Source organism: Syzygium oleosum, unplaced genomic scaffold, assembly GCF_021117445.2.
Source record: "Syzygium oleosum isolate NSW1041296 unplaced genomic scaffold, Sole_v2.1 Sole_v2.27, whole genome shotgun sequence".
Classification (NCBI taxonomy): Eukaryota; Viridiplantae; Streptophyta; class Magnoliopsida; order Myrtales; family Myrtaceae; genus Syzygium; species Syzygium oleosum.
The window spans coordinates 2090889-2116297 of NW_026607511.1; the positions used below are offsets into that span (position 1 = coordinate 2090889).

Below are 25409 nucleotides of genomic sequence, written 5' to 3' on the forward strand. Positions count from 1 at the left end.
AATAATTTTATATTTTTTTAAAAAAATTGAATTTTTATTGATTATTTTATTTTTATTCTTTTCTTTTCTTTTTCTTTCTTCTTCGTTGAGCCAGCGACTAGGCTGGCGGAGGTGGCCAACCACTGGGCGAGGGTCAGCAACCCCCGCCGACCCCTGGGTGAGGGCCGCGGAGCCCTCACCTATCATGGGCAAGGGCATCGTGGCCCTCGCTAGATCTGGGCTAGGGCTTGCAAGCCCTCGCTATGGCAAGCAATGGCCTGAGTGAGGGCTGCAACACGTTCGCCATCGGCCCTTGCCCGCGGGCCAGCAGGGGTCAACGGCCCTCACCTAGTGTCTGGCCACCTCCACCGACCTTCATTGGTTCAATGAAGAAGAAGAAAGGAAAAAAAAAGAAAGAAAAGAAAAGAAAAGAATAAAAGCAAAATAATCAATAAAAATCAATAAAAATTTCAAATTTTTTTTAAAATAGAAAATTATCCACGTCAACGCCATGTAGACGGCCGGCGCCAACTGGACCGCAACGTCAGTGATATCCGGTCAAAATTAGCCGAAAGGACTAAATTAGCAATTCGTTAAAAAGTTTAGAACTAAATTGGTAAATAATCAATAGGTTTAGGACTAAATTGGCACGATTGAAAGGTTTATGACTGAATTGGCAACATTGAAAGGTTTAGAACTGAATTGGCCGCTGTACAATAGGTTGAGGACATTTTTAGCATTTTTTTGTGTACAATTTTTAGTGAAAAACCAAGTGTACGTCAACTAAAGTTTATCATAACTCTCATCCTATTCTCATTTTATTTTGGTCACAATCTGGCCAAAGAAATCTCATTCTATTATATTCATTTTCTTTCATTTTTCATTCCATTCTTTCGTTCATTCTACTTTGTTATACCAAACATAGTCTTACGTGCTGCAAGAGAATAATAATATTAATAATAGAAGTAAATTATGATTGGTTTATGAAGTTAAAATGCAATGAATTGTTATCGAGTATCAAAGATGACATACCTATTTAAAGTTTCGAGCGTGTTTGCTTATGAAAAATAAGAAAATTTTCAAATATTTAAAAAAAATTATCATTGCTTAGGAAAATTCTCATCATCAATAATACTACATGTCTAAACAATATTGCTAACGACAAAATTAATTTCCGTCAATTCGTTTTTGCTATCGATGCAACAAATTATTTTTAGGGATAAGTGTACACTGCAAGTCCTGAAAATCGTCACGTAAATGCAATCGAGTCTCGAAACTTTTGAAATGTGCAATTCAATCTTAAAATTTATCATAAAAGTATAATTAAGTCCTAAAAATCTCAAAAAAGTCCAATCAACGGAAGTTCAATTAAGGACTTATTTATCAAATTTATTATATTCAGAGAAAGAAAATGTGGAGCGGGGGAAGAGGATTTTGAACGTGCCTTTGGGGTGCGCACTTTCTTGCAGTTTTCCCCTCTACGCAGTCGCATCGTCTTCCTCGATCTCCTCCTCTGCAACACGAACCGAACTTCGAGCACTTGCCCGTCGAAGGAGATGGGGGATCTCTCTCGGAACATCGATCTGCAGAAGCTCGTTTCCTACAGCGACGACCTCGCCCAGGTCCTCAGGGACGACAATGGCGCCGCTAACCTCGCCCTGTGCCTCCGCCACTCCGGCGCACTCCGCTCCTCCTGCGACGCCGACCTCGCCGGCCTCCGGTCCTCGCTTCTGGGTCAATGATCTTTCCGCCCCCTTTTTTCGCACGCCCTCCTTTTGTTCCCGCCTTGTCGATTTTGATGGCGGGTTCGGGTCGGAGACGGGCCGCGCCGCGGTTCTGCGCTTCTCGGGGGGTGTCGGGGTCTCGTTGGGCGTCGCGGCTTGTGATTGCGTTTGATGGGGTGCGACTGTTTCTTGTTCCCAATGGCATGATTTGAGCTGAAAACATTCGATTGGAAGGTTTTTGATTAGGTTCCGGTTCGTGCCCGAATTTTGCACGGCATGGTGTCATTTGAAGTGTGAATTGCTGTTCTGTAGTGGCATTTCCGGGTCTCTTTCCAAAAAAGTTCTTCTTTTTTCCGATACGGATGACAGGATCGAAGTGTGGGTAGTTCAGGGGGTCCGGGGCTTTTGAGATGCTATCTGGCCAAGTTTTGCTTATCGGTTATTTGACAATGAAATGAAGATGCGGGCAATTTGTTTGGGCATATCCTCTTTTACTCCATGTTCATCTCTAGTACTTTGCTTCCCTGCTAATTCTGTAGAATCTTCTGTGACTGAGGAAGAAATGCATAATAGTCTGTCTTCACTATCACAGCGTGTAATGCAGTGTGTTCGGTTCTGCTATAGTTTTCATTACTCGTATTTTTGGATTCCCCCATATTGAATATGGACGTCCTTACACGATACTAAGATGTTAGCCGTCCAATTTGTGCTACCCATGAGTTTAGTTATATATATGTAGAGTTCTGAGTTTGATTTTGTATTTACACAAGTAAATTGCAGGCCACACACCACACTGACTAGAGATATCGGTACCTGCGTTAAATCAGTTAAAGGAAGCTTTGTCTTTTCTGATATAAGGCTAAAGGCATTTCTTATTTCGTGAGGTCATGAGATCTGATTTGGAGACTCCTCAAGAACATGAGCCATTTTGCAGATGTGCTTGAACGATCTGTTTATTATGATGTTAGTAGAACAGATATTTTGAAGCCCTTTGTGATGCCTGCACATTGTTCAAGTAAACTATATATTAAGCGTGTAGTTTCTAACCCGTTGAATCACATAGAGGATGATAAAGGAATATACTGGCTGTTAGCCTATTTGATTCTTTTTCCTTGCTTTTTCCCTACTTAATTATGCGAATCGTTCATCTTAAACAGAATTTCTTGTTGGATTCTCCCTTGCTGTCTTTAATTTGGTAGCCTACTCTGTTATATAGATCAGAATATGGTTTTTTCCTCTTTTTTCTTTTGCATATTTACGATTTCTCAGAGTAGGTTCTTCGTTCAGTGGTAATTACGATTACTTCTTTGTGTGACAATTCATCTCCTATCAATCTTATAGATTGAATGACTATTGGGATCAGGGGTGTGTTCTGAGAGTTATTGAATATTGTGACTTGTGATTGTCTTAAATGAATGCAAGTATTTCACTCTGACAGCCTGACGGGCTATCATTGGAGACATTTCTTGAATAACTATACTTGTGAAGACATCCATGAAATCCTCAAGTTCGCATTGTGTCATTTTAATTAAAAATATTAGATTAAATGCTGGTATGTCAAAATTAAATCTTGCTAGTTTGCTTTTTGGTTATTGGCAATGAAATGAGAACACAGGCTATTTCTTTTGGACCCCCTTTTCCCCCGTTTATCTGTCGTACGGAGCTTTGCCACTAATTTTGTAGAATTTGACATGACTGAGGAAGAAATGCAAAGTTATCTCTATTCACAATGACTTAACAATCTTGACCAACTTCATCAGAAGATGGTTTGATTTGATCATATACCTCTTTTATGCTCTCTCTTTATTCTGAATTTTTTGTGGTTTAGCAGAGTATGGGGAAAAGATTGATGCTTGCAAGAAGAAAACTGAAGCGGTGAGATCTGAAGTTGCTGGAGATGTGGATATCGACCAACTCGAGAAAGAACTGCAAGAGGAACTGGAGAAGGAACAACTGCTTATGGAGGATTTGAGATAAGTACCTAAACAATTTTTTTGTCATAGCATTGATGATCTTTTTACATGTTCGTTGACAACAAATTGATATTCAATTTTGTCTTATATATGTACCAACACAATTGTCACCAACGAAATTAATGAGCTAGACCTTTCAAGGATTTCCATTGAGGAGAGGAAGCAAGCTTTGAAGAAACTTGAGCAACATGAGCGGAGAGAACAGTAAGTTCATATGCAGAAGCTTTTTATTTCTTCAAATTTGTACTAACTCTACAAACTGGGAAAATGCGAATGGAATTGAAGATAACAAAATCTTAACTTGTGTCTGGCATTATAAGTTTGCATGGGCATTTCCAGATATTCTTGCTATTGTGAAAAAAGCAAGGCTCTATATGCCTCTCTAACTGTCCATAACAGTCTGTTGCTAGCTAATTATTTCCAAAGAGCCATTAGTTTGCATCATCATGTTATTGGATGACTTGTGTAGTCAAATAGACAGACATCAGAATGGTCATGCAACCTTTTCTAAATCCATAGAATCCGCGATATTACATTTCATGTGATTAACACAAGAAGTTTAAAATGCTAGACAGCCCAATCATGTTTGTGCTACTAAAGCTGATCTCTGTTAAATGATGGGTTAGGATGAGGTTAGTGGCATTGGCTGTTCTACACATTTGTGCATTATTAGGATGTAGTTGGCAGCTTGCGTGCGTTCTCCTTGTTCATAGTCCAATATTTGAGCTAACTGGAAAATTGTCTCCTGTGTCCTTTTGCTATAACTCTATTACCATTGAAGAGGGGTGTAAGGGCTGCAGATTTTTATACAAGCGTCAATGAGAAGTGTGCGTTACCCGATCTTCAGCATTAATTCGCACATAGAGAAGTCTAATTAATAGTCCACTCTTAAAGTAAATCTCCTATTCCTTCCCCTCCATAAAACCCCAAATTTATAATTCTCTCTCTCTCATGCTTGCTCGCTTGCCAGCATGGGCACGTCTATAATATTTATCTACTGGTGCTTTTAAGCATCAAACCATCTGCTGCTACCTACTGCTTCCCCAAATCAACAAACTAGCTAGCATTGATCTACCAATCTTATGGTCACCTCTAGTTGTAAGTAGTCAAACTGGATGATAGTTTCTTGCAGAGCAAGATTGCTTGTTCAGATGTTGCAGCCTGTCTTCTTATTTGGAAACAGCATTCTCCTTTGCTTTAGGAGTTGTATACATCTGGTCCTCCAAGCGCTGAAGCCTAAAAACTATTGTTTCAACGACTTAACCCCCTAAAATGCAAGAAAGAAGGGAAAGCGCAATGAGTAGTAGCTATGAAGTAAGAGCATGCTGTCAAAGCCATGTAGGTCCAGAAAATAATCTCTTTTTAAGCTGCTACCTTATCATAATTTGAACGACATTGTGAAAGTTTCGCGATTGTTTGCCCAAATGTGTTTTGAACCCTCAAGTGTAGCTTAAGAACGAGCCAGAATGAATATGACCCACGATTGTGGCCAATGCATCAAGTTTACTTGTTTTCTTGCTTCTAGTATATATGTTTTATCTGATCGTATCCTTATATCCTTCATTCTTGTGCACTCTAAGGATGTGCATGCCCTGTGCATGAGAGCTTAGGTTGGTTTGAGCTTGTCTTTGTGCATTCTTGTGCAGGAATAGGCAATGAAACTTGCATGATATGAGGCTCAAAGTTATTTTGCTTTCTTTTAAATTGATCTTACAGCATGACTCGTTCAATGTAGCCTTCTCTGCCCCTTTGTACTCTTTTGCGGTCTCATGCTCAATGTCCACCCACAATAAGATTCTCCCGTGTTAATCCAAAATTAATATCCTCTACTTTTACCTGATTTCGCAGGATGAGTCTTTCGATGTATGCTTCTGTGACGAATATCATCCCCAACTTGGGTGATTGCTCCAAAATTTCAGGATGTATCCTTTCAATTTTTTCTTGTTCGTGTACTCCAATGCAGTGGCACTGACTAGAGTTTCACGGTCGTCCCCAGATCAGTTGTTCCTTGAATGTCAATAACCACAGATATTGTTGACAGGGAGAAAAGGGTGGTGGATAGATTTGAGTTCGACTCGACAGAGATGACTGCCTTTGACACGTGCACAAATATCTGGAGGATGATTAGTAACTCATAGGTACGGTATTCCACACCGTCTACCTCTACATTCATCTGGCTGCCGAATATTCTACTCAAGCTCCTCTTCGCACATTGTCTCTCTCTTTTCACATTACAGGTGGAGGGTAGGTGAATGATCTCCTTCGGGAAGAAGCCGAATGGAATATCCTCCAAATCTTGGGGGATCGGTCGATTCCTCTCTTCATCAGTGAAAGTACTAATAGGAACGAAGTGCAAATCAGCACTTTTTTCCGGTATGACATCTGTTTATTTTCGAGAAATCGGGATGGACCCCGGAACGCAGTCGAGGTGGGGATGGGGACGGAATTGAGCGCTTAACCGTCTTTCCGGGTCATTCTGTTTTAACAAACTATGGCTAGGTGTAGGGAAAGAACTTGTATGTGCAAAATGCCGGCTTTTGTGTGTTCTTGTGAATCATACCGTGCTAGCATCTTTTGAGGTGACATGAGTAGTTGATCCACGTTTATTTTTTTTCTCTTTTATTGATGAGGTCGTTCTAATTTATTTATTTTTAAATAAAGGCATCACGGGGTTTTAAATTTTCTTACAAATTTAACTCACTATTAGTAGACTAAAGTAAAGGGTTTTAACAAAAAGACAAGAAAATAAATTTTATGTTGCAAGAATCATTGGAGCATGTTCTTTATTTCGATAGCGCAAGTAAATTCAAACACATATTTCGCACTCTAGGAGTTCATTTATGTGTCTGCCTTGTGGATACGATACATCTTGGGCATTTCTAATTTTTGGAATTTTCGCCTCAATTAGCAAAGTGCCGGAGAAACTCTTGAGTTACGAACCGGTCATGAAAACACAAAGGAGGATGCTTGGTTACAATTTCGAATTCGTTCTCATATGTTTGCAAAAGCTTGATGCAAAATGGACGAACCTTTGTTCGAACCTCTCCGAGCTATATATCCCCGTTTAATTCTAGTCACCGAATAAATGAAACGAAACTTTCGTGAATGAAAACTCTGGACAATGAAGGTTAAAATCGTAATTCCACTCTTATGTACTTAGGAACCGCGCTTTGGATGGTGTACAGACCAAAGTTGTGAGAAAAAACGTACCTTAAAAGAACAATCTAACAATAAATTACATAGGCCGAAGTGGAATTTTCTAATGTGAAATTAAAAGATGGGATGCATAAAAAATTACACATAACTTTGGTCTTGATGCTTTCGGGTTTCGAACCATTCCGGACATCGCTCGCACTTTCTACGAACATATTATTAATCGACTTAATTTCTCCTCACGAATTATAAATTAGTAATTAAATAGCAACATCCACGGTCCACACTATGTCATTTTGGCAAGTATATATTTCAATCTTTGATTTTTTTTCGCTTCATTTTAGATATAGGTACCTCTCTTATTTCGTTATTTAAATTTAATATGAAGAAATTGTGGGAAAATTATTTGTCTATCGAGACAAGAGTAGCATTCGAAAAGCATAAAATTGTACCGAAATCACAATTTTGTTTTCTTTTCCTGATCGCGAGGCATAATATTAATTCGATTTACTCATCGACAATGTATTTGTTTTAGGCGAATCAGAATCGGAAATGATATATAAACAAGCAAATTTTATTAGCAAATAAATAATAATAATTTCACATAAACAACATAATCAAACCTTTGTAATGACAGGTCTAGACCCGTCAAACGGATAGGTCAGATCAAGTTTGGGTCGGGTCGAATATGGGTCGATCCATATTTGACCCATTTAACCCATTTTAATCCATTTTCTTACAATGCAAATATATTGACTCATACCCAACCCGACCCGATCCATACCCGACTTGACCTAACCCATCCTACTAGAACACATTAATATTTTAAGAAAACTCATACCCACCCATTTAATTCACTTTAAGCTCTTCACATGTACATGTTATTTGAATAAAAAATCCACATCAAATTAAAAAAACAAATTAAATAATAAAAAAATTAGTAAATAGAATAAAAAAATGCAAAAGAAAAACCTATAAATTAAAATACTTATAAATTTGACCTAAAAAATAACTTATAAAGAACTATAGGCTAAACCCATTTTGTAACTCAGATTTAACTAGCCCAATTTCGTATGGGTAACTCAAGTCAAGTTGACAACCAATCAATCCAAAGAAAGAGCAAATCACCCGTACTGCAAGAACTATATTGCATCCTAAAATGACCACCAACAAAACGAAAGACAGTTTGAAATAGAAAACTACAGACCATTCACTAGAGCAAATTCTTGAAACAGAATATGCGATGTACAAATCGCATTTTCCACATAATAGAAGACTAGTGAAGTACATGATGTTCTCACTAGTGCCACTTCATACATAGATAGCGACAATAATATCAACCACATTGGAAAACCATACTCTAAAAACATGGAGTTCGCATCAAGTTGAGCTCGGAGCACGTGGTATCAGCTTGCTTTCCGTGCTTTTTGACCTAATCATCAATGCACACTACATTCACATCCACTCATACTTCGAACACAACCGTCTACGAACACTCCAATCAAGAACTTAGCCAAAAGCACGTCCACCAAAGCTGCATTCAGAGGCCTCGGTTCGACGAACAAATTATTAGGGCGAGCTTCCCAGATTCGACGGTGTCGGAGAGAAGGATCTTGACGAAGTGAGGACTCTCAAGAGGAGGTGCAGTCGCCATATCTGGGTCGACACCTCCATCTTCTCTCAGTCGCCATATCTGCTGCTCCTCGCCGGATTATCAAAAAAACTATCTAGAAAAGCATTTGAGCATTAATGCAAATTCCCATTAAAAAAAAAGAAAAAAAGGAAAAGAAATAAATAGCAGCCGGCGAGGAGCAGCAGCAACAATCCGGCGATCGCTTATATGACCAGACCGGCGACGAGGGCGCCGATCGCCACCGACCCGGCAAAGCCGAAGCCGAGCCTGCCGCTCACGGCCCCGCTGTGCCGGGAGCTGGCGGCCCGGCCGGCGGCGTCGCGATCGACGACGGCGGAGGTACCGGCGGGGCGGTCGGAGAAGGCGACGGGGACGCCTTGGGCGAGACGGAGGGCGACGGCGCGGGAGGCCCCAGCCTGCCGCTCGGGGCCCCGCCGTGCCCCGGCGCTGGCTCCCTGGCCGGCAGCCTCGCGATCGACAACGGCAAAGGTACCAGAGCGTGGGCCCCGGGCGCGGGAGGCCGGGGCAGGAGGGGCGGGGTGACGGGGGAGGCGGTGGGGGGCGGAGGCGGGGGCGGGGGCGACGGCGGGGGGGAAGCCGCGGGGGGCGGAGGAGACCGGGGGGGAGCCGCGGGGGGCGGCGGAGGCGAGGGAGACCGGGAAGACGCGGCAGCTCCTCGGGGAATGGATTCGTCAGCTCCTTGGGGATTGGTCGTGGTCGTACGAGTGATGGGAGAAGGCGACGGGGAGGTGTGGGGGACGGCGAGGGTGGGGACTTGGACGGGGAGGGGCCCTGCGCCGCCGCCAGGCCGACGAGGAGGACCGCCATTGCCGCCAGAGAGAGCAGCGAGCTCGAGCCACCCATGGTTGAAGAGCTTCTTAGAGAGAGAGAGAAGCTCTGTAGCGAGAGTGAGAGAGAGAGGGCCTGAGGGGCTTCTGGTGCGTTATGCGACGGCGAGCGCGCCGGTATTTATAGAAGGCTTTCTGCGCTTCGGGCGGGGACGGGCTGTGCCTGACCGTTGGATTGACCCCCCGGGGGTCGATCCGACGGCGGATGATCCTTCGCGCGCTCGCCGGCCGAGTGGCCAATCAAATCACGCGGGTTTTGGTGGGGGGCGGGGCAAGTGGCGGCGACAGCTGTGATCGGGTACAAACTCTGCAGCATCGACTGATCGGGTAATATGTTTGAATAATGTTTCCGCTTCCCAATACGATATGCTCCGGCCCGGCAACTTCCGGGAAGTTCCTACCGACATCTCGAGGATCAAGCTGCTTTTGATCATTTTTTTTGCAAATCTAAAAAGAAAATTTTCTTTTATAAAAAATAGGAAAAAGAAAGCTAAGAATTACAAAAATCCAAAATTCAAAACGAAGCCAATCAATACCACCGACGATCCCATTAAGTTCTTTTGATCATTTTTTGGCAAGATTTTTTGTTTGCTTGCTCATATTCCCATTCAAACTTCTCCCCGTTCCCATTAAGTTCTTTTCCTATCGAATCGAACGAAGTCAGTGAGAGAAACTTTTCAAAATTGAATCGAGCGACGATGCAAACGACCCGCGACCCACCGCGCCTCCCCGAGAGAATGCGCAAAAAATCTGAGGCGAAACCGGCGAAGATTCGACAGAGAAGGTCGGTGTCACGTCCCGACCCGGAATCAAGATCGATGCTTACTGATCAATCCCGACCCCGTTCGGACTCGTGACTCGCGGAAATATGTTAGTGCGCCCCGTTCATTTTAATCAATGCGCAAGCGGAAGCAAATAGAAACAAACAAGACAACATGAGTAATATGAGCAAACATCGCACGTTATATTTACATGATGTGTGCTTATCTTCACAAGCTTTACTCTCGGGCCATGCAAACCGCACACATATATTTTACATGCCCATTTCACTTACTCAACGTAAGTATAATCGACCAAATAACAGAAAAACGGCCCAAACAAACCATATTACAATTCATCGCAACTTTCTTTTCCAATATTAGGAAATTCACTTACTCACCGTAACACTAGAACATGTGAGAATACGTGAGAAGAAAGAAGGCAAGTGACGTGTGGTTTGAGCACGAAAAGGCTTGAGTACGGGAAAAACGGGGTTTCGGGCGAGTTTCTAATGTGGCTTCCTAGTTGGCCGAACAAAGCAAGAGGAAGAAGGATGGTCGGCGAGTGTTGTAGGTGGGCTTGTGTGTATGTGTGTGGGCATGAGAGAGGGGCTTCCTCACGTGAGGACTTCTCCATTTATAGAGGGCCAATACTACGAAAAAAAGACAAATGCTATCATGAAATGACCTCAAAAGTCTAATAGTCAATTTAATGCATTAATGAACCATGGCCAAAGAGACAGGATGAAGTTTAAAATGGCCAAATAGACATTCATGTGATTAACACAAGAAGTTTAAAATGCTAGACAGCCCAATCATGTTTGTGCTACTAAAGCTGATCTCTGTTAAATGACGGGTTAGGATGAGGTTAGCGGCATTGGCTGTTCTACACATTTGTGCATTATTAGGATGTAGTTGGCAGCTTGCGTGCGTTCTCCTTGTTCGTAGTCCAATATTTGAGCTAACTGGAAAATTGTCTCCTGTGTCCTTTTTGCTATAACTCTATTACCATTGAAGAGGGGTGTAAGGGGCTGCAGATTTTTATACAAGCATCAATGAGAAGTGTGCTTTACCCGATCTTCAGCATTAATTCGCACATAGAGAAGTCTAATTAATATTCCACTCTTAAAAAGTAAATCTCCCGTCACGCCCCGAATCCCATCGAGCTCGCGACATCCCGCTACAGGTCGAATTTGTGCGACGTCCCTGGAACGTCGCCGACCCAACCCAAACATCAGAGCCACATGCGAAAGCGGATATAAAAACCCCCGGACTAAAAGATGACGACAACGGGGTAGAGCAACAGAACAGACAAACAATAACAACAGCATTTCATACAATATTACTGCACCAAATATACAAACATTTTATTACAGACATAATTATCAAACTAGCATCCGAAATCACCGTCATAACAAAAGATCAGGGTCTGGTTAACTTAACTTCCCTATGGGTCAACCCGATTTACACAATCCCTAAAAACCCTAGGGAAAACCTAAGGATCGCCTTCCGTTCTGCTCCTGATTCTTCGGGCTTGAGCCTCCGGACACTCACATGTAGTTCCACCGGGCACCAAAAACGGTTCCTCGAACTTCTAAAAAGAAGAGGTGAACTTCCCGAGTTTACGGCTGGGGGTCTGAAATTATGGATTATATAACTATGAGACGAATCTCAATAAGTGTACAACCCCAAACCCCACGTAGGCATTCACGTACCGCCAGACAGAACACGCATCTCACACAACGATCAATCAATCTAACAATCACACACGAACCTATTTGGAACCCATCATGCACGTTCCTGCACGTTAGACCATAATACAGCCAGCACATCACAACAAGGAATCACAGACGCACGCGTGCCTCAATTATAAGACAGAAACCACTTGGGCACGTCCCATACCGTGCCTAGCAGTTTCTACCCCATAATTAAGCATTACATCACGCGATACAAATACACTCGCACACTACTCGCACCATGTGTCACTTTCTCAAGCCTCGTACCTCAAGCCAATTCCCGCTCATTCTCAACTCCTCCACCACTACCGCGCCCGCGTAAAACGCATCAGGCCAACGGTCTTCTGACCTCGTCAGGCATCGACACCCCGTCGGGCCGGGCATCGTCACCTCGTCAGGGACGGCATCGTCCCGCGTAAACGAACACGCCTCAGGACGGAATCCTACACACACTTTCCTTCTACCGCGCTCGCGTAAAACGCATCAGGCCAACGGTCTTCTGACCACATCAGGCATCGTCACCCCATCGGGCCGGGCATCGTCACCTCGTCAGGGACGGCATCGTCCCGCGTAAACGAATACGCCTCATGACGGATCCTTTACCACAAATCCTATATTTCCATACCCTCGTTCCATTCAAACCACACTTACACACGGTCAACAGTCGCACGGCCAAACATACACACCTCACACACACATTTCACAATTTCACATTCTCGTCACACGAACACGCCACCCAATCACACATTCTTGGCATGCGAATACAATACGCGAATGCACTATCACACCACCACACCTCATGGCCACACACCTATGGCACATTACCACCCCACCTTCAACCCAAGCACAATCCAAATCAGCCCACAATCACAAATCACATAACCACGTACACAATTCAATTCATAGCATAATCCCACCGATCGATTGCACAATTCAACCCCCAATCCAGCCACAACATCATAACCCTACCTGAGCTTCCTAAACCTCAAATTTTCATCGCCAATTCAGTCCACAACCACCAAACAATCAGCCACTCATTCAGTCCCAAAACAGCCACAAAATTGCCTAAACCGGGTCCTAAACGAGCCTAGAAATACCCGAGGTCCTAGGTAGTTTTTGGGAGAGACACTTACCTAATAAAAATAGGGCAAGCTGGCTGGATGGTGGCCGGATGGTGGCCGGAACAGCGGCGGTGGCGGCGTCGCCGGCGATGTAGGGACACCGTACGGACGTCGTACGGACGGTGACGTACGGCGACGTACGGGCGGCTGGAGGGTCGTGGCGACAGCAGCTCAGCTGTTCGAGCTCCGGCGCGGCGGCAGTCGGCCTCCAAGCGGCGGTACACGGCGGTTCCTTGCGCCGAACGGGGAAAAAGAGAGAGAGAAAGGCGAGATGGGGCGGTGCTGCTGGTAGGTGGTGGCTGGACGAGGCAGCAGCAGCGACGGCGGCCGGCGGACAGCGGTGGCACGGCGGCGGTTCGGCGTGCTCCGACGTACGGACGGCGGCCGAGAAGGAGGAAGACGGAGAGAGAGTCTTGGCCGAATGGGGAGGAGGAGAGAGAGTGGCCGGTCCAAGGGTGGTCAAATATTGGGGGCTTGAGCTGCCACGTGTCGCCGATCTGACGGTTTTGACCAAAATGCCCCTAATCTAACGGTCATCATTTGTCCATATCCAATAATTGAGGGGCAAAAAGGTCTTTAGGTCTAATAATTCAGCTGACAAGTACTCTTAATTATCCCAAATATTTTCCCAAAATTTCGGAACTGAGAATGGCCCAGGGGCAAAACGGTCATTTTTCCGGTCCCGAGTCGAAATTCCAATTTTCACCTGTACCAACCTCAAATATGTGTGGCCAACATAGTATGGCGTCGGAATCGCGAAAATAGCTTCTTAAGCCCTCGAAAATTGACTGCAAAGTCCTGGAGAATAAAATAATATTATTTTCGCTCCCGGGCCAAAATTCCAATTTTTGACCGTAACAACTCTAAATTTGCGTGGCCATCCCAAAATGACATCGGCCTCGAAAAATAATCTCATACGGCCTCAAAATCAACGTTGGTGTCCCGAGGGGCAAAATCGTAATTTTTCCGGTCCCGAACCGAAATCCATTTTTTTGCAGAAATGGGTGGCCCCAAGGTTGGCCAAGCCAAAAACGTCATCGGCCACTCAAAATTGTCACTTTCAAAATTCTCGATTCCCGGGCCCGAATTCCAAGAAATGACTAAAATCGAACAATCACGACTTTAGTTTATCTCTGGCTAACGGGTGGCTCATTGGGATAACGCGCTCTCGACCCGTGATCGACACTAAGTCAAATCACGTTTAAGTTTACTCTACCCAGAACGACCTCGATTGTCATATAATTGCGAGGGTCTATCGCTAGTTCCCTTCGGACACGATCAATCAAATAGACCGGTCTCGGTTGGCTCAAAACATTTTCTCGTCAATCCATATGGTCGAAGATCGAATCCAGGTCGAGTTCTTTGGTGGTGCGAACTCAATCCCGTAATAGCCCTACCCCTACGGTTAGCATCCCGAGAATGCGCTGTTTCGAGCGAGATCTCACTATAGTGCATTGATCAATATTCATTTCCTAAATCCCGGGAAAAGGATCGAAAATTCAGACCGTTACATCTCCTATTCCTTCCCCTCCATAAAACCCCAATATATAATTCTCTCTCTCTCTCTCTCTCTCTCTCTCTCTCTCTCTCTCTCTCTCTCTCTCTCTCTCTCTCTCTCTCTTGCCAGCATGGGCACGTCTATAATATTTATCTACTGTTGGTTTTAAGCATCAAACCATCTGCTGCTACCTACTGCTTCCCCGAATCAACAAACTAGCTAGCATTGATCTTCCAATCTTATGGTCACCTCTAGTTGTAAGTAGTCAAACTGGAGGATAGTTTCTTGCAGAGTAAGATTGCTTGTTCGGATGTTGCAGCCTGTCTTCTTATTTCGAAACAGCATTCTCCTTTGCTTTAGGAGTTGTATACATCTGGTCCTCCAAGCGCCGAAGCCTAAATACTATTGTTTCAACGACTTAACCCCCTAAAATGCAAGAAAGAAGGGAAAGCGCAATGAGTAGTAGCTAAGAAGTAAGAACATGCTGTCAAAGCCATATAGGTCCAGAAAATAATCTCTTTTTAAGCTGCTACCTTATCATAATTTGAACGACATTGTGAAAGTTTCGCGATTGTTAGCCCAAATGTGTTTCGAACCCTAAAGTGTAGCTTAAGAACGAGCCAGAATGAATATGACCCACGTTTGTGGCCAATGCATCAAGTTTACTTATTGTTTTCTTGCTTCTAGTATATATGTTTTATCTGATCATATCCTTAAATTCTTCGTTCTTGTGCACTTGTGCACTCTAAGGATGTGCATGCCATGTGCATGAGAGCTTAGGTCGGTTTGAGCTTGTCTTTGTGCATTCTTGTGTGGAAAGGCAATGAAACTTGCATGATATGAGGCTCAAAGTTCTTTTGCTTTCTTTTGAATTGATCCTATAGCATGACTCGTTCAATGTAGCCTTCTCTGCCCCTTTGTGCTCTTTTGCGGTCTCATGCTCGATGTACACGCACAATAAGATTCTCTCGTGTTAATCCAAAATTAATATCCTCTACTTTTACCTGATTTCACAGGATGAGCCTTTCGATGTATGCTTCTGTGACGAATATCATCCCCAACTTGGGTGATGGCTCCAAAATTTCAAGATGTATCCTTTCAATTTTTCTTGTTCGTGTACTCCAGTGCAGTGGCACTGACTAGAGTTTCACGGTCGTCCCCCAGATCAGTTGTTCCTTGAATCTCAATAACCACAGATATTGTTGACAGGGAGAAAAGGGTGGTGGATAGATTTGAGTTCGACTCGACAAAGATGACTGCCTTTGACACATGCACGAATATCTGGAGGATGATTAGTAACTCATAGGTACGGTATTACACGCTCGTCTACCTCTACATTCATCTGGCTGCCGAATATTCTGCTCAAGCTCCTCTTCGCGCATTGTCTCTCTCTTTTCACATTACAGGTGGAGGGTAGGTGAATGATGTCCTTCAGGAAGAAGCCGAAAGGATTATCCTCAAAATCTTGGGGGATCGGTCGATTCCTCTCTTCATCAGTGAAAGTACTAATAGGAACGAAGTGCAAATCGGCACTTTTTTCCGGTATGGCATCTGTTTGTTTTCGAGAAATCGGGATGGACCCCGGAACGCTGTCGAGGTGGGGATGGGGACGGAATTGAGCGCTTAACCGTCTTTCCGGGTCATTCCGTTTTAACAAACTATGGCTAGGTGTAGGGGAAGAACTTGTATGTGCAAAATAGAGGCTTTTGTGTGTGTTCTTGTGAATCATATCGTGCTAGCATCTTTTGAGGTGACATGAGTAGTTGATCCACGTTTATTTTTTTTCTCTTTTATTGATGAGGTCGTTCTAATTTATTTATTTTTAAATAAAGGCATCACGGGGTTTTAAATTTTCTTACAAATTTAACTCACTATTAGTAGACTAAAGTAAAGGGTTTTAACAAAAAGACAAGAAAATAAATTTTATGTTGCAAGAATCATTGGAGCATGTTCTTTATTTCGATAGCGCAAGTAAATTCAAACACATATTTCGCACTCTAGGAGTTCATTTATGTTTCTGCCTTATGGATACGATACATCTTGGGCATTTCTAATTTTTGGAATTTTCGCCTCAATTAGCAAAGTGCCGGAGAAACTCTCGAGTTACGAACCGGTCATGAAAACACAAAGGAGGATGCTCGGTTACAATTTTGAATTCGTTCTCATATGTTTGCAAAAGCTTGATGCAAAATGAACGAACCTTTGTTCGAACCTCTCCGAGCTATATATCCCCGTTTAATTCTAGTCACTGAATAAATGAAACGAAACTTTCGTGAATGAAAACTTTGGACAATGAAGGTTAAAATCGTAATTCCACTCTTATGTACTTAGGAACCGCGCTTTGGATGGTGTACAGACCAAAGTTGTGAGAAAAAACGTACCTTAAAAGAAAAATCTAACAATAAATTACATCGGCCAAAGTGGAATTTTCTAATGTGAAATTAAAAGATGGGATGCATAAAAAATTACACATAACTTTGGTCTTAATGCTTTCGGGTTTCGAACCATTCCGGTCATCGCTCGCTCTTTCTACAAACATATTATTAATCGACTTAATTTCTCCTTACGAATTATAGATTAGTAATTAAATAGCAACATCCACGGTCCACACCATGTCATTTTGGCAAGTATATATTTCAATCTTTGATTTTTTTTCGCTTCATTTTAGATATAGGTACCTCTCTTATTTCGTTATTTAAATTTAATATGAAGAAATTGTGGGAAAATTATTTGTCTATCGAGACAAGAGTAGCATTCGAAAAGCATAAAATTGTACCGTAATCACAATTTTGTTTTCTTTTCCCGATCGCAAGGCATAATATTAATTCGATTTACTCATCGACAATGTATTTGTTTTAGGCGAATCAGAATCGGAAATGATATATAAACAAGCAAATTTTATTAGCAAATAAATAATAATAATTTCGCATAAACAACATAATCAAACCTTTTGTAATGACATGTTTAGACCCGTCAAACGGATAGCTCAGATCAAGTTTGGGTCGGGTCGAATATGGGTCAATCCATATTTGATCCATTTAACCCATTTTAACCCATTTTCTTGCAATGCAAATATATTGACTCATACCCAACCCGACCCGATCCATACCCGACTTGACCTAACCCATCCTACTAGAACACATTAATATTTTAAGAAAACTCATACCCACCCATTTAATTCACTTTAAGCTCTTCACATGTACATGTTATTTGAATAAAAAATCCACATCAAATTAAAAAAACAAATTAAATAATAAAAAAATTAGTAAATAGAGTAAAAAAATGCAAAAGAAAAACCTATAAATTAAAATACTTATAAATTTGACCTAAAAAATAACTTACAAAGAACTATAGGCTAAACCCATTTTGTAACTCAGATTTAACTAACCTTATCGCATAGGTAACTCAAGCTAAGTTGACAACCAATCAATCCAAAGAAAGAGCAAATCACCCATACTGCAAAAACTATATCGCATCCTAAAATGACCACCAACAAAACGAAAGACAGTTTGAAATAGAAAACTACAGACCATTCACTAGAGCAAATTCCTGAAACAGAATATGCGATGTACAAATCGCATTTTCCACATAATAGAAGACTAGTGAAGTACATGATGTTCTCACTAGTGCCACATCATACATATATAGCAGCAATAATATCAACCACATTGGAAAACTATATTCTAAAAACAACATGGAGTTCGCATCAAGTTGAGCTCGGAGCACGTGGTATCAGCTTGCTTTCTCTGCTTTTTGACCTAATCATCAACGCACACTACATTCACATCCACTCATACTTCGAACACAACCTCCTACAAACACTACAACCAAGAACCTAGCCAAAAACACATCCACCAAAGCTCCATTCAGAGACCTCGGTGTGACGAACAGATTATCAGGGCGAGCTTCCCAGATTCGAGGATGTCAGAGAGAATGATCTTGAAGAAGTGAGGACACTCAAGAGGAGGTGCAGTGTTGGAGAAAGGATTTGATTCGATCCTTTGACTCCACTAATTGATTCAGACAATCGGCACAATCGGCATTAAGGAATATTGATGGAATATTCAGAAGATTAAATAGGAAAATGATATCATGTTTATTTATTTCCTGATTGCTTATTGTACTATAAATACAGCCATGTACATGTACAAATACATATTGAGAAATACAAATTTCACATTCCTCCTCTTCAATTTCTGTCATGCAGTCGCCATATCTGGGTCGAGACCTCCATCTTCTCTCAGTCGCCATATCTGCTGCTCCTCGCCGGATTGTCAAAAAAACTATCTAGAAAAGCATTGGAGCGTTATGAAAATTCCCATTAAAAAAAATAAAAAAGAAAAAGAAATAAATAGCAGCCGGCGAGCAGCAGCAGCAACAATCCGGCGATCGCTTATATGACCAGACCGGCGACGAGGGCGCCGATCGCCACCGACCCGGCAAAGCCGAAGCCGCGCCTGCCGCTCACGGCCCCGCCGCTCACGGCCACGCCGCTCACGGCCACGCCGCTCACGGCCCCGCTGTGCCCCGGAGCTGGCTCCCCGGCCAGCAACGTCGCGAACGACAACGGCGAACGTACCTGCGCGGGAGACGGCGGCGGGTGGGGGGCGGGGGTGACGGGTAGAGGCGGGGTTGGCGGCGGCGACGGGGGGGAGGCGGGGGTGGGGGGGGGGGGGGCGGGGGCGACGGGGGGGAGGCGGCCGCGGGGGGTGGGGGAGACGTGGGGGGGTAAGCCACGGGGAGAGGGGGCTATCGGGGGTGGGATGACTCGGCACGTCCATGGGGACTGGACGCGGCATGTACTCGGAGGATTTACTCGGCTGCTCCTTGGTGGGGTTTAGCGTGTTCTCGGTCATCCCCATGGTGGGGTTTAGCGTGTCCGCGGGGGATTTTCTCGTCAGCCCCTCGGAGAATGGCACGTCCTCGTGGCCTCGACTCGGCTGCCCCTTGGTGATTGGTCTTCCGAATGATGGGAGAAGGCGACGGTGAGGTGTGGGGGACGGGGAGGGGGGGGACTTGGACGGGGTGTGGGCCAACGATGCCAGGCCGACTAGGAGGACCGCCATTGCCGCCAGAGAGAGCAGCGAGCTCGAGCCAGCCATGGTTGAAGAGCTTCTTAGAGAGAGAGAGAGAAGCTCTGTAGTGAGAGAGAGAGAGAGAATCTGAAGGGTTTCTGGTGCGATATGCTACGGCTACGGCGAGAGCGCCGGTATTTATAGAAGGTTTCCTGCGCTTCGGGAAATGGCGGACGGTGCCGTGACTTCCGTACCCAGGGTGGTTGTGCTCTGCTCGTCGGAGCCTGACCGTTGGATTGACCCCTATGGGGTTGATCCGACGGTGGATGACTTTTCGCGCGCTGGCTGGACCGAGTGGCCAATCAAATCACGCGGTTTTGACTCGGTTCTGGTCCTCTGGAGTTCATCTAGATGTTTCCGCTTTGCGAATACGTTATGCTCTTTCGACCAAAAAAAAGAATACGACATGTTCCGGCCCGGAAACTTCCGGGCCATTTCTACTGACATCGAGGATCAAGCTGCTTTTGATCATTTTTTTGCAAATTTAAAAAGAAAATTTTCTTTTATGAAAAATAGGAAAAAGAAAGCTAAGAATTACAAAAATCCAAAATTCAAAACGAATCCAATCAATACTACCGACGATCCCATTAAGTTCTTTTGATCATTTCTTGGCAAGATTTTTTTTGTTTGCTCATTCCCATTCATACTTCTCCCGTTCCCATTAAGTTCTTTTCCTATTGAAGTGAACGAACTCAGTGAGAAAAAATTTCCAAATTGAATTGAGCGATGATGCAAGCGACCCGCGACCCAGCGCGCCTCCCCGAGAGAATGCGCAAAAAATCCGAGGCGAAACCGGCAAAGATTCTACAGAGAAGGTCGGTATCACGTCCCGATCCAGAATCAAGATCGATACTTATTGATCAATCTCGACCAGTTCGGACTCGTGACTCGCGGAAATATGTTAGTGCGTCCCGTTCATTTTAATCAATGCGCAAGCGGAAGCAAATAGAAACAAACAAGACAACATGAATAATATGAGCAAACATCGCACGTTGTATTTACATGATGTGTCCTTATCTTCACAAGCTTTACTCTCGGGCCATGCAAACCGCACACGTATATTTTACATGCCCATTTCAAGGGCGATTCCGAAAAACAAGCCAACGATCGGACAAACAAAACTTTAGCTTGGGGTTCCTAACTCCGCTACGGCTTCCCGCTCCTCGCTCCTCCCTCCTCCTGTCCGTCCGTCCGGCCGTCTCACACCCCGCCCATGGCCTACCCCGGAGCCGATCCGCCTGTTCTGCCAAACGGCCCGTTAAACCCATGTAGGGGTCTAACCCAATCTTCGTTCAGGAGGCGATACCATGTCACGTACGGGTGAGGAACCAAGTCCTCATGGACTTCATCTACCATAACATATGTCGTGATTCGACGATAGGCGCGACCTTCTCGGGTATCTATTACCGTGAGTAGCTCGGCTCTCATGTCCATAGGGTTACCAAACTGGGTCGGGGGAGACGCCATCTTACGGACCTGAAAATAGAAAACAACGGGAAGTGAGTCGGGAAAACTCAATAAGTGAAAACACTAATATCAAGCGAGGATAAAACAATCGCCGTTCACATAAATTGACTCTTACCGTACCGGCATCAATGGCAAATTAATAGCAAGATTTATGCTACGAAACAACAAAAAATATCAAACATAATTGTCAAGCGGGAACATCACTGGCCAAAGAAAGAACAAGCTATAATCGACCAAATAACAGTGAAACGGCCCAAGCAAACTATGTTACAACGTATCGCAACTTCCTTTTTCGATATTTGGAAATTCACTTACTCAATGTAACACTAGAATACGTGAGAAGAAAGAAGGCAAGTGATGTGTGGTTTGAGCACGAAAAGGCTTGAGTACAGGAAAAACGAGGTCTCGGGCAGGTTTCTAACGTTGCTTCATAGTTGGCTGAATAAAGCAAGAGGAAGAAGGATGGTCGGTGGGTGTTGTAGGTGGGCGTGTATGTGTGTGGGCGTGAGAGAAGGGCTTCCTCACATGAGGACTTCTCCATTTATTGAGGGCCAATACTTGCAGAGGAGGTAAAGCCATGAAGAAAAGACAGCCCAATCATGTTTGTGCTACTAAAGCTGATCTCTGTTAAATGACGGGTTAGGATGAGGTTAGTGGCATTGGCTGAGTCCTACACATTTGTGCATTATTAGGATGTAGTTGGCAGCTTGCGTGCGTTCTCCTTGTTCGTAGTCCAATATTTGAGCTTACTGGAAAATTGTCTCCTGTGTCCTTTTGCTATAACTCTATTACCATTGAAGAGGGGTGTAAGGGGCTGCAGATTTTTATACAAGCATCAATGAGAAGTGTGCTTTACCCGATATTCAGCATTAATTCGCACATAGAGAAGTCTAATCAATATTCCACTCTTAAAGTAAATCTCCTATTCCTTCCCCTCCATAAAACCCCAAATTTATAATTCTCTCTCTCTCTCTCTCTCTCTCTCTCTCTCTCTCTCTCTCTCTCTCTCGCTTGCTCGCTTGCCATCACGGGCACGTCTATAATATTTATCTACTGGTGCTTTTAAGCATCAAACCATCTGCCGGTACCTACTGCTTCCCCAAAATCAACAAATTGGCTAGCATTGATCTACCAATCTTATGGTCACCTCTAGTTGTAAGTAGTCAAAATGGAGGATAGTTTCTTGCAGAGTAAGATTGCTTGTTCGGATGTTGCAGCCTGTCTTCTTATTTCGAAACAGCATGCTCCTTTGTTTTAGGAGTCGTATACATCTGCTCCTCCAAGCGCTGAAGCCTAAATACTATTCTTTCAACGACTTAACCCCCTAAAATGCAAGAAAGAAGGGAAAGCGCAATGAGCAGTAGCTAAGAAGTAAGAACATGCTGTCCAAGCCATGTAGGTCCAGAAAATAATCTCTTTTTAAGCTGCTACCTCATCATAATTTGAACGACATTGTGAAAGTTTCATGATTGTTAGCCCAAATGTGTTTTGAACCCTGCAGTGTAGCTTAAGAACGAGCCAGAATGAATATGACCCACATTTGTGGCCAATGCATCAAGTGTACATGTTTTCTTGCTTCTAGTATATATGTTTTATCTGATCATATCCTTAAATCCTTCGTTCTTATGCACTCTACTGATGTGCATGCCATGTGCATGAGGTGCTTACGTTGGTTTGAGCTTGTCTTTGTGCATTCTTGTGCAGGAATAGGCAATGAAATTTGCATGATGTGAGGCTCAAAGCTATTTTGCTTTTTTTTAAATTGATCGTACAGCATGACTCATTCAACATAGCCTTCTTCCCATTTGTGCTCTTTTGCGGTCTCTCGCACGATGTACACGCACAATAAGATTCTCTCGTGTTAATCCAAAATTAACATCCTCTCCTTTTACCTGATTTCGCAGGATGAGTCTTTCTATGTATGCTTCTGTGACGAATATCATCCCCAACTTGGGTGACGGCTCCAAAATTTCAGGATGTATGCTTTCAATTTTTCTTGTTCGTGTACTCCTATGCAGTGACACTGACTAGAGTTTCACGGTCGTCCCCCAGATCAATTGCTCCTTGAATCTCAATAACCGCAGATATTGTTGACAGGGAGAAAAGGGTGGTGGATAAGTTTGAGTTCGACTCGACAAAGATGACTGCCTTTGACACATGCACGAATATCTGGAGGATGATTAGTAACTCATAGGTACGGTATTACACGCTCGTCTACCTCTACATTCATCTGGCTGCTGAATATTCTGCTCAAGCTCCGTGTTGCGCATTGTCTCTCTCTTTTTACATTTCAGGTGAAGGGTAGGTGAATGATCTCCTTCGGGAAGAAGCCGAATGGAATATCCTCCAAATCTTGGGGGATCGGTTGATTGCTCTTTTCATCAGTGAAAGTACTAACAGGAACGAAGTGCAAAACATCACTTTTTTCCTGTATGACATCTGTGTGTTTTCGAGAAATTGGGATGGACCCCCGAACGCTGTCGAGGTGGGGATGGGGACGGAATTGAGCACTTAACCGTCTTTCTGGGTCATTTCGTTTTTAACAAACTATGGCTAGGTGTAGGGAAAGAACTTGTATGTGCAAAATGCAGGCTTTTGTGTGTGTTCTTGTGAATCATACCGTGCTGGCATCTTTTGAGGTGACATGAGTAGTTGATCCATGTTTATTTTTTTCTCTTTTATTGATGAGGTCGTTCTAATTTATTTATTTTTAAATAAAGGCATCATGGGTTTTAAATTTTCTTATAAATTTAACTCACTATTAGTAGACTAAAGTGAAGGGGTTTTTAACAAAAAGACAAGAAAATAAATTTTATGTTGCAAGAATCATTATAGCATGTTCTTTCTTCTAATAGCGCAAATAAATTCAAACGCATATTTCGCACTCTAGGAGTTCATTTATGTTTTTGCCTTATGGATACGATACATCCTGGGCATTTCTAATTTTCGAAATTTTAGCCTCAATTAGCAAAGTGCCGGAGAAACTCTTGAGTTACAAACCGGTCATGAAAACACAAAGGAGGATGCTCGGTTACAATTTCGAATTCGTTCTCATATGTTTGCAAAAGCTTGATGCAAAATGAACGAACCTTTGTTCGAACCTCTCCGAGCTATATATCCCCGTTTAATTCTAGTCACTGAATAAATGAAACGAAACTTTCGTGAATAAAATCTTTAGACAATGAAGGTTAAAATCGTAATTCCACTCTTATGTACTTAGGAACCGCGCTTTGGATGGTGTACAGACCAAAGTTGTGAGAAAAAACGTACCTTAAAAGAAAAATCTAACAATAAATTACATCGGCCAAAGTAGAATTTTCTAATGTGAAATTAAAAGATGGGATGCATAAAAAATTACACATAACTTTGGTCTTAATGCTTTCGGGTTTCAAACCATTCCAGTCATCACTCGCTCTTTCTACAAACATATTATTAATTGACTTAAATTTTCCTTACGAATTATAGATTAGTGATTAAATAGCAACATCCACGGTCCACACCGTGTCATTTTGGCAAGTATATATTTCAGTCTTTGATTTTTTTTCGCTCCATTTTAGATATAAGTACCTCTCTTATTTCGTTATTTAAATGTAATATCAAGAAATTGTGGGAAAATTATTTGTCTGTTGAGACAAGAGTAGCGTTCGGACAGCAAAAAATTGTACCAAAATCGCGATTTTGTTTTCTTTTCCCAATCACGAGGCATAATATTAATTCAATTTACTCATCGACAATGTATTTGTTTTAGGTGAATCAGAATCGGAAATGATATATAAACAAACAAATTTTATTAGCAAATAAATAATAATAATTTCCACATATACAACATAATCAAACCTCTGTAATGACATGTCTAGACCCGTCAAACTGGTGGATCGAGTCAAGTTTGGATCGGGTCGAATATGGATCGATTCATATTTGACCCATTTAACCCATTTTAACCCATTTTCATGCAATGCAAATATAGTGACTCATACCCGATCCGATCCGACCCATACCTGACCTAACCTATCTTACTAGAACACATTAATATTTTAAGAAAACTCATACCCACCCATTTAATTCACTTTAAGCTCTTCACATGTATATGTTATTTGAATAAAAACTCCACATCAAATTAAAAAAACAAAATAAATAATAAAAAAATTATTAAATAAAGTAAAAAATGCAAAAAAAAACCTATAAATTAAAATACTTATAAATTTGACCTAAAATACAACTTACAAAGAACTATAGGCTAAACCCATTTTGTAACTCAGATTTAACTAGCCCGATATCGTATGGGTAACTCAAGCTAAGTTAACAATCAATCGATCCAAAGAAAGAGCAAACCACCCGTACTGCAAGAACTATATCTTATCCTAAAATGACCACCAACAAAAAGAAAGACGGTTTGAAATAGAAAACTACAGACCATTCACTAGAGCAAATCCTGAAACAGAAT

The 25409-nt window shown here is 42.8% G+C and overlaps 1 protein-coding gene across 6 annotated transcripts; it reads left to right on the forward strand.

Moving 5' to 3' along the window:
- Positions 1-1405: 1405 nt before the first annotated feature.
- Positions 1406-23636, forward strand: LOC115662148 (kinetochore protein SPC24 homolog). Of its 6 annotated transcripts, none has more exons than XM_056303518.1 (6): positions 1406-1713; positions 3532-3676; positions 3779-3880; positions 22870-22943; positions 23050-23164; positions 23266-23636. In XM_056303518.1, the coding sequence occupies exons 1-5, from the start codon at positions 1536-1538 to the stop codon at positions 23157-23159; spliced, it is 609 nt and encodes a 202-aa protein (XP_056159493.1). In that variant the 5' UTR covers positions 1406-1535; the 3' UTR covers positions 23160-23164; positions 23266-23636. The 6 variants fall into 6 exon arrangements, with proteins under 6 accessions (XP_056159493.1, XP_056159492.1, XP_056159490.1 ...); XM_056303517.1 differs by having other exon boundaries at positions 23050-23159; positions 23260-23636; XM_056303515.1 differs by lacking the exons at positions 22870-22943; positions 23050-23164; positions 23266-23636 and adding exons at positions 5525-5598; positions 15620-15729; positions 15830-16216.
- Positions 23637-25409: the final 1773 nt, after the last annotated feature.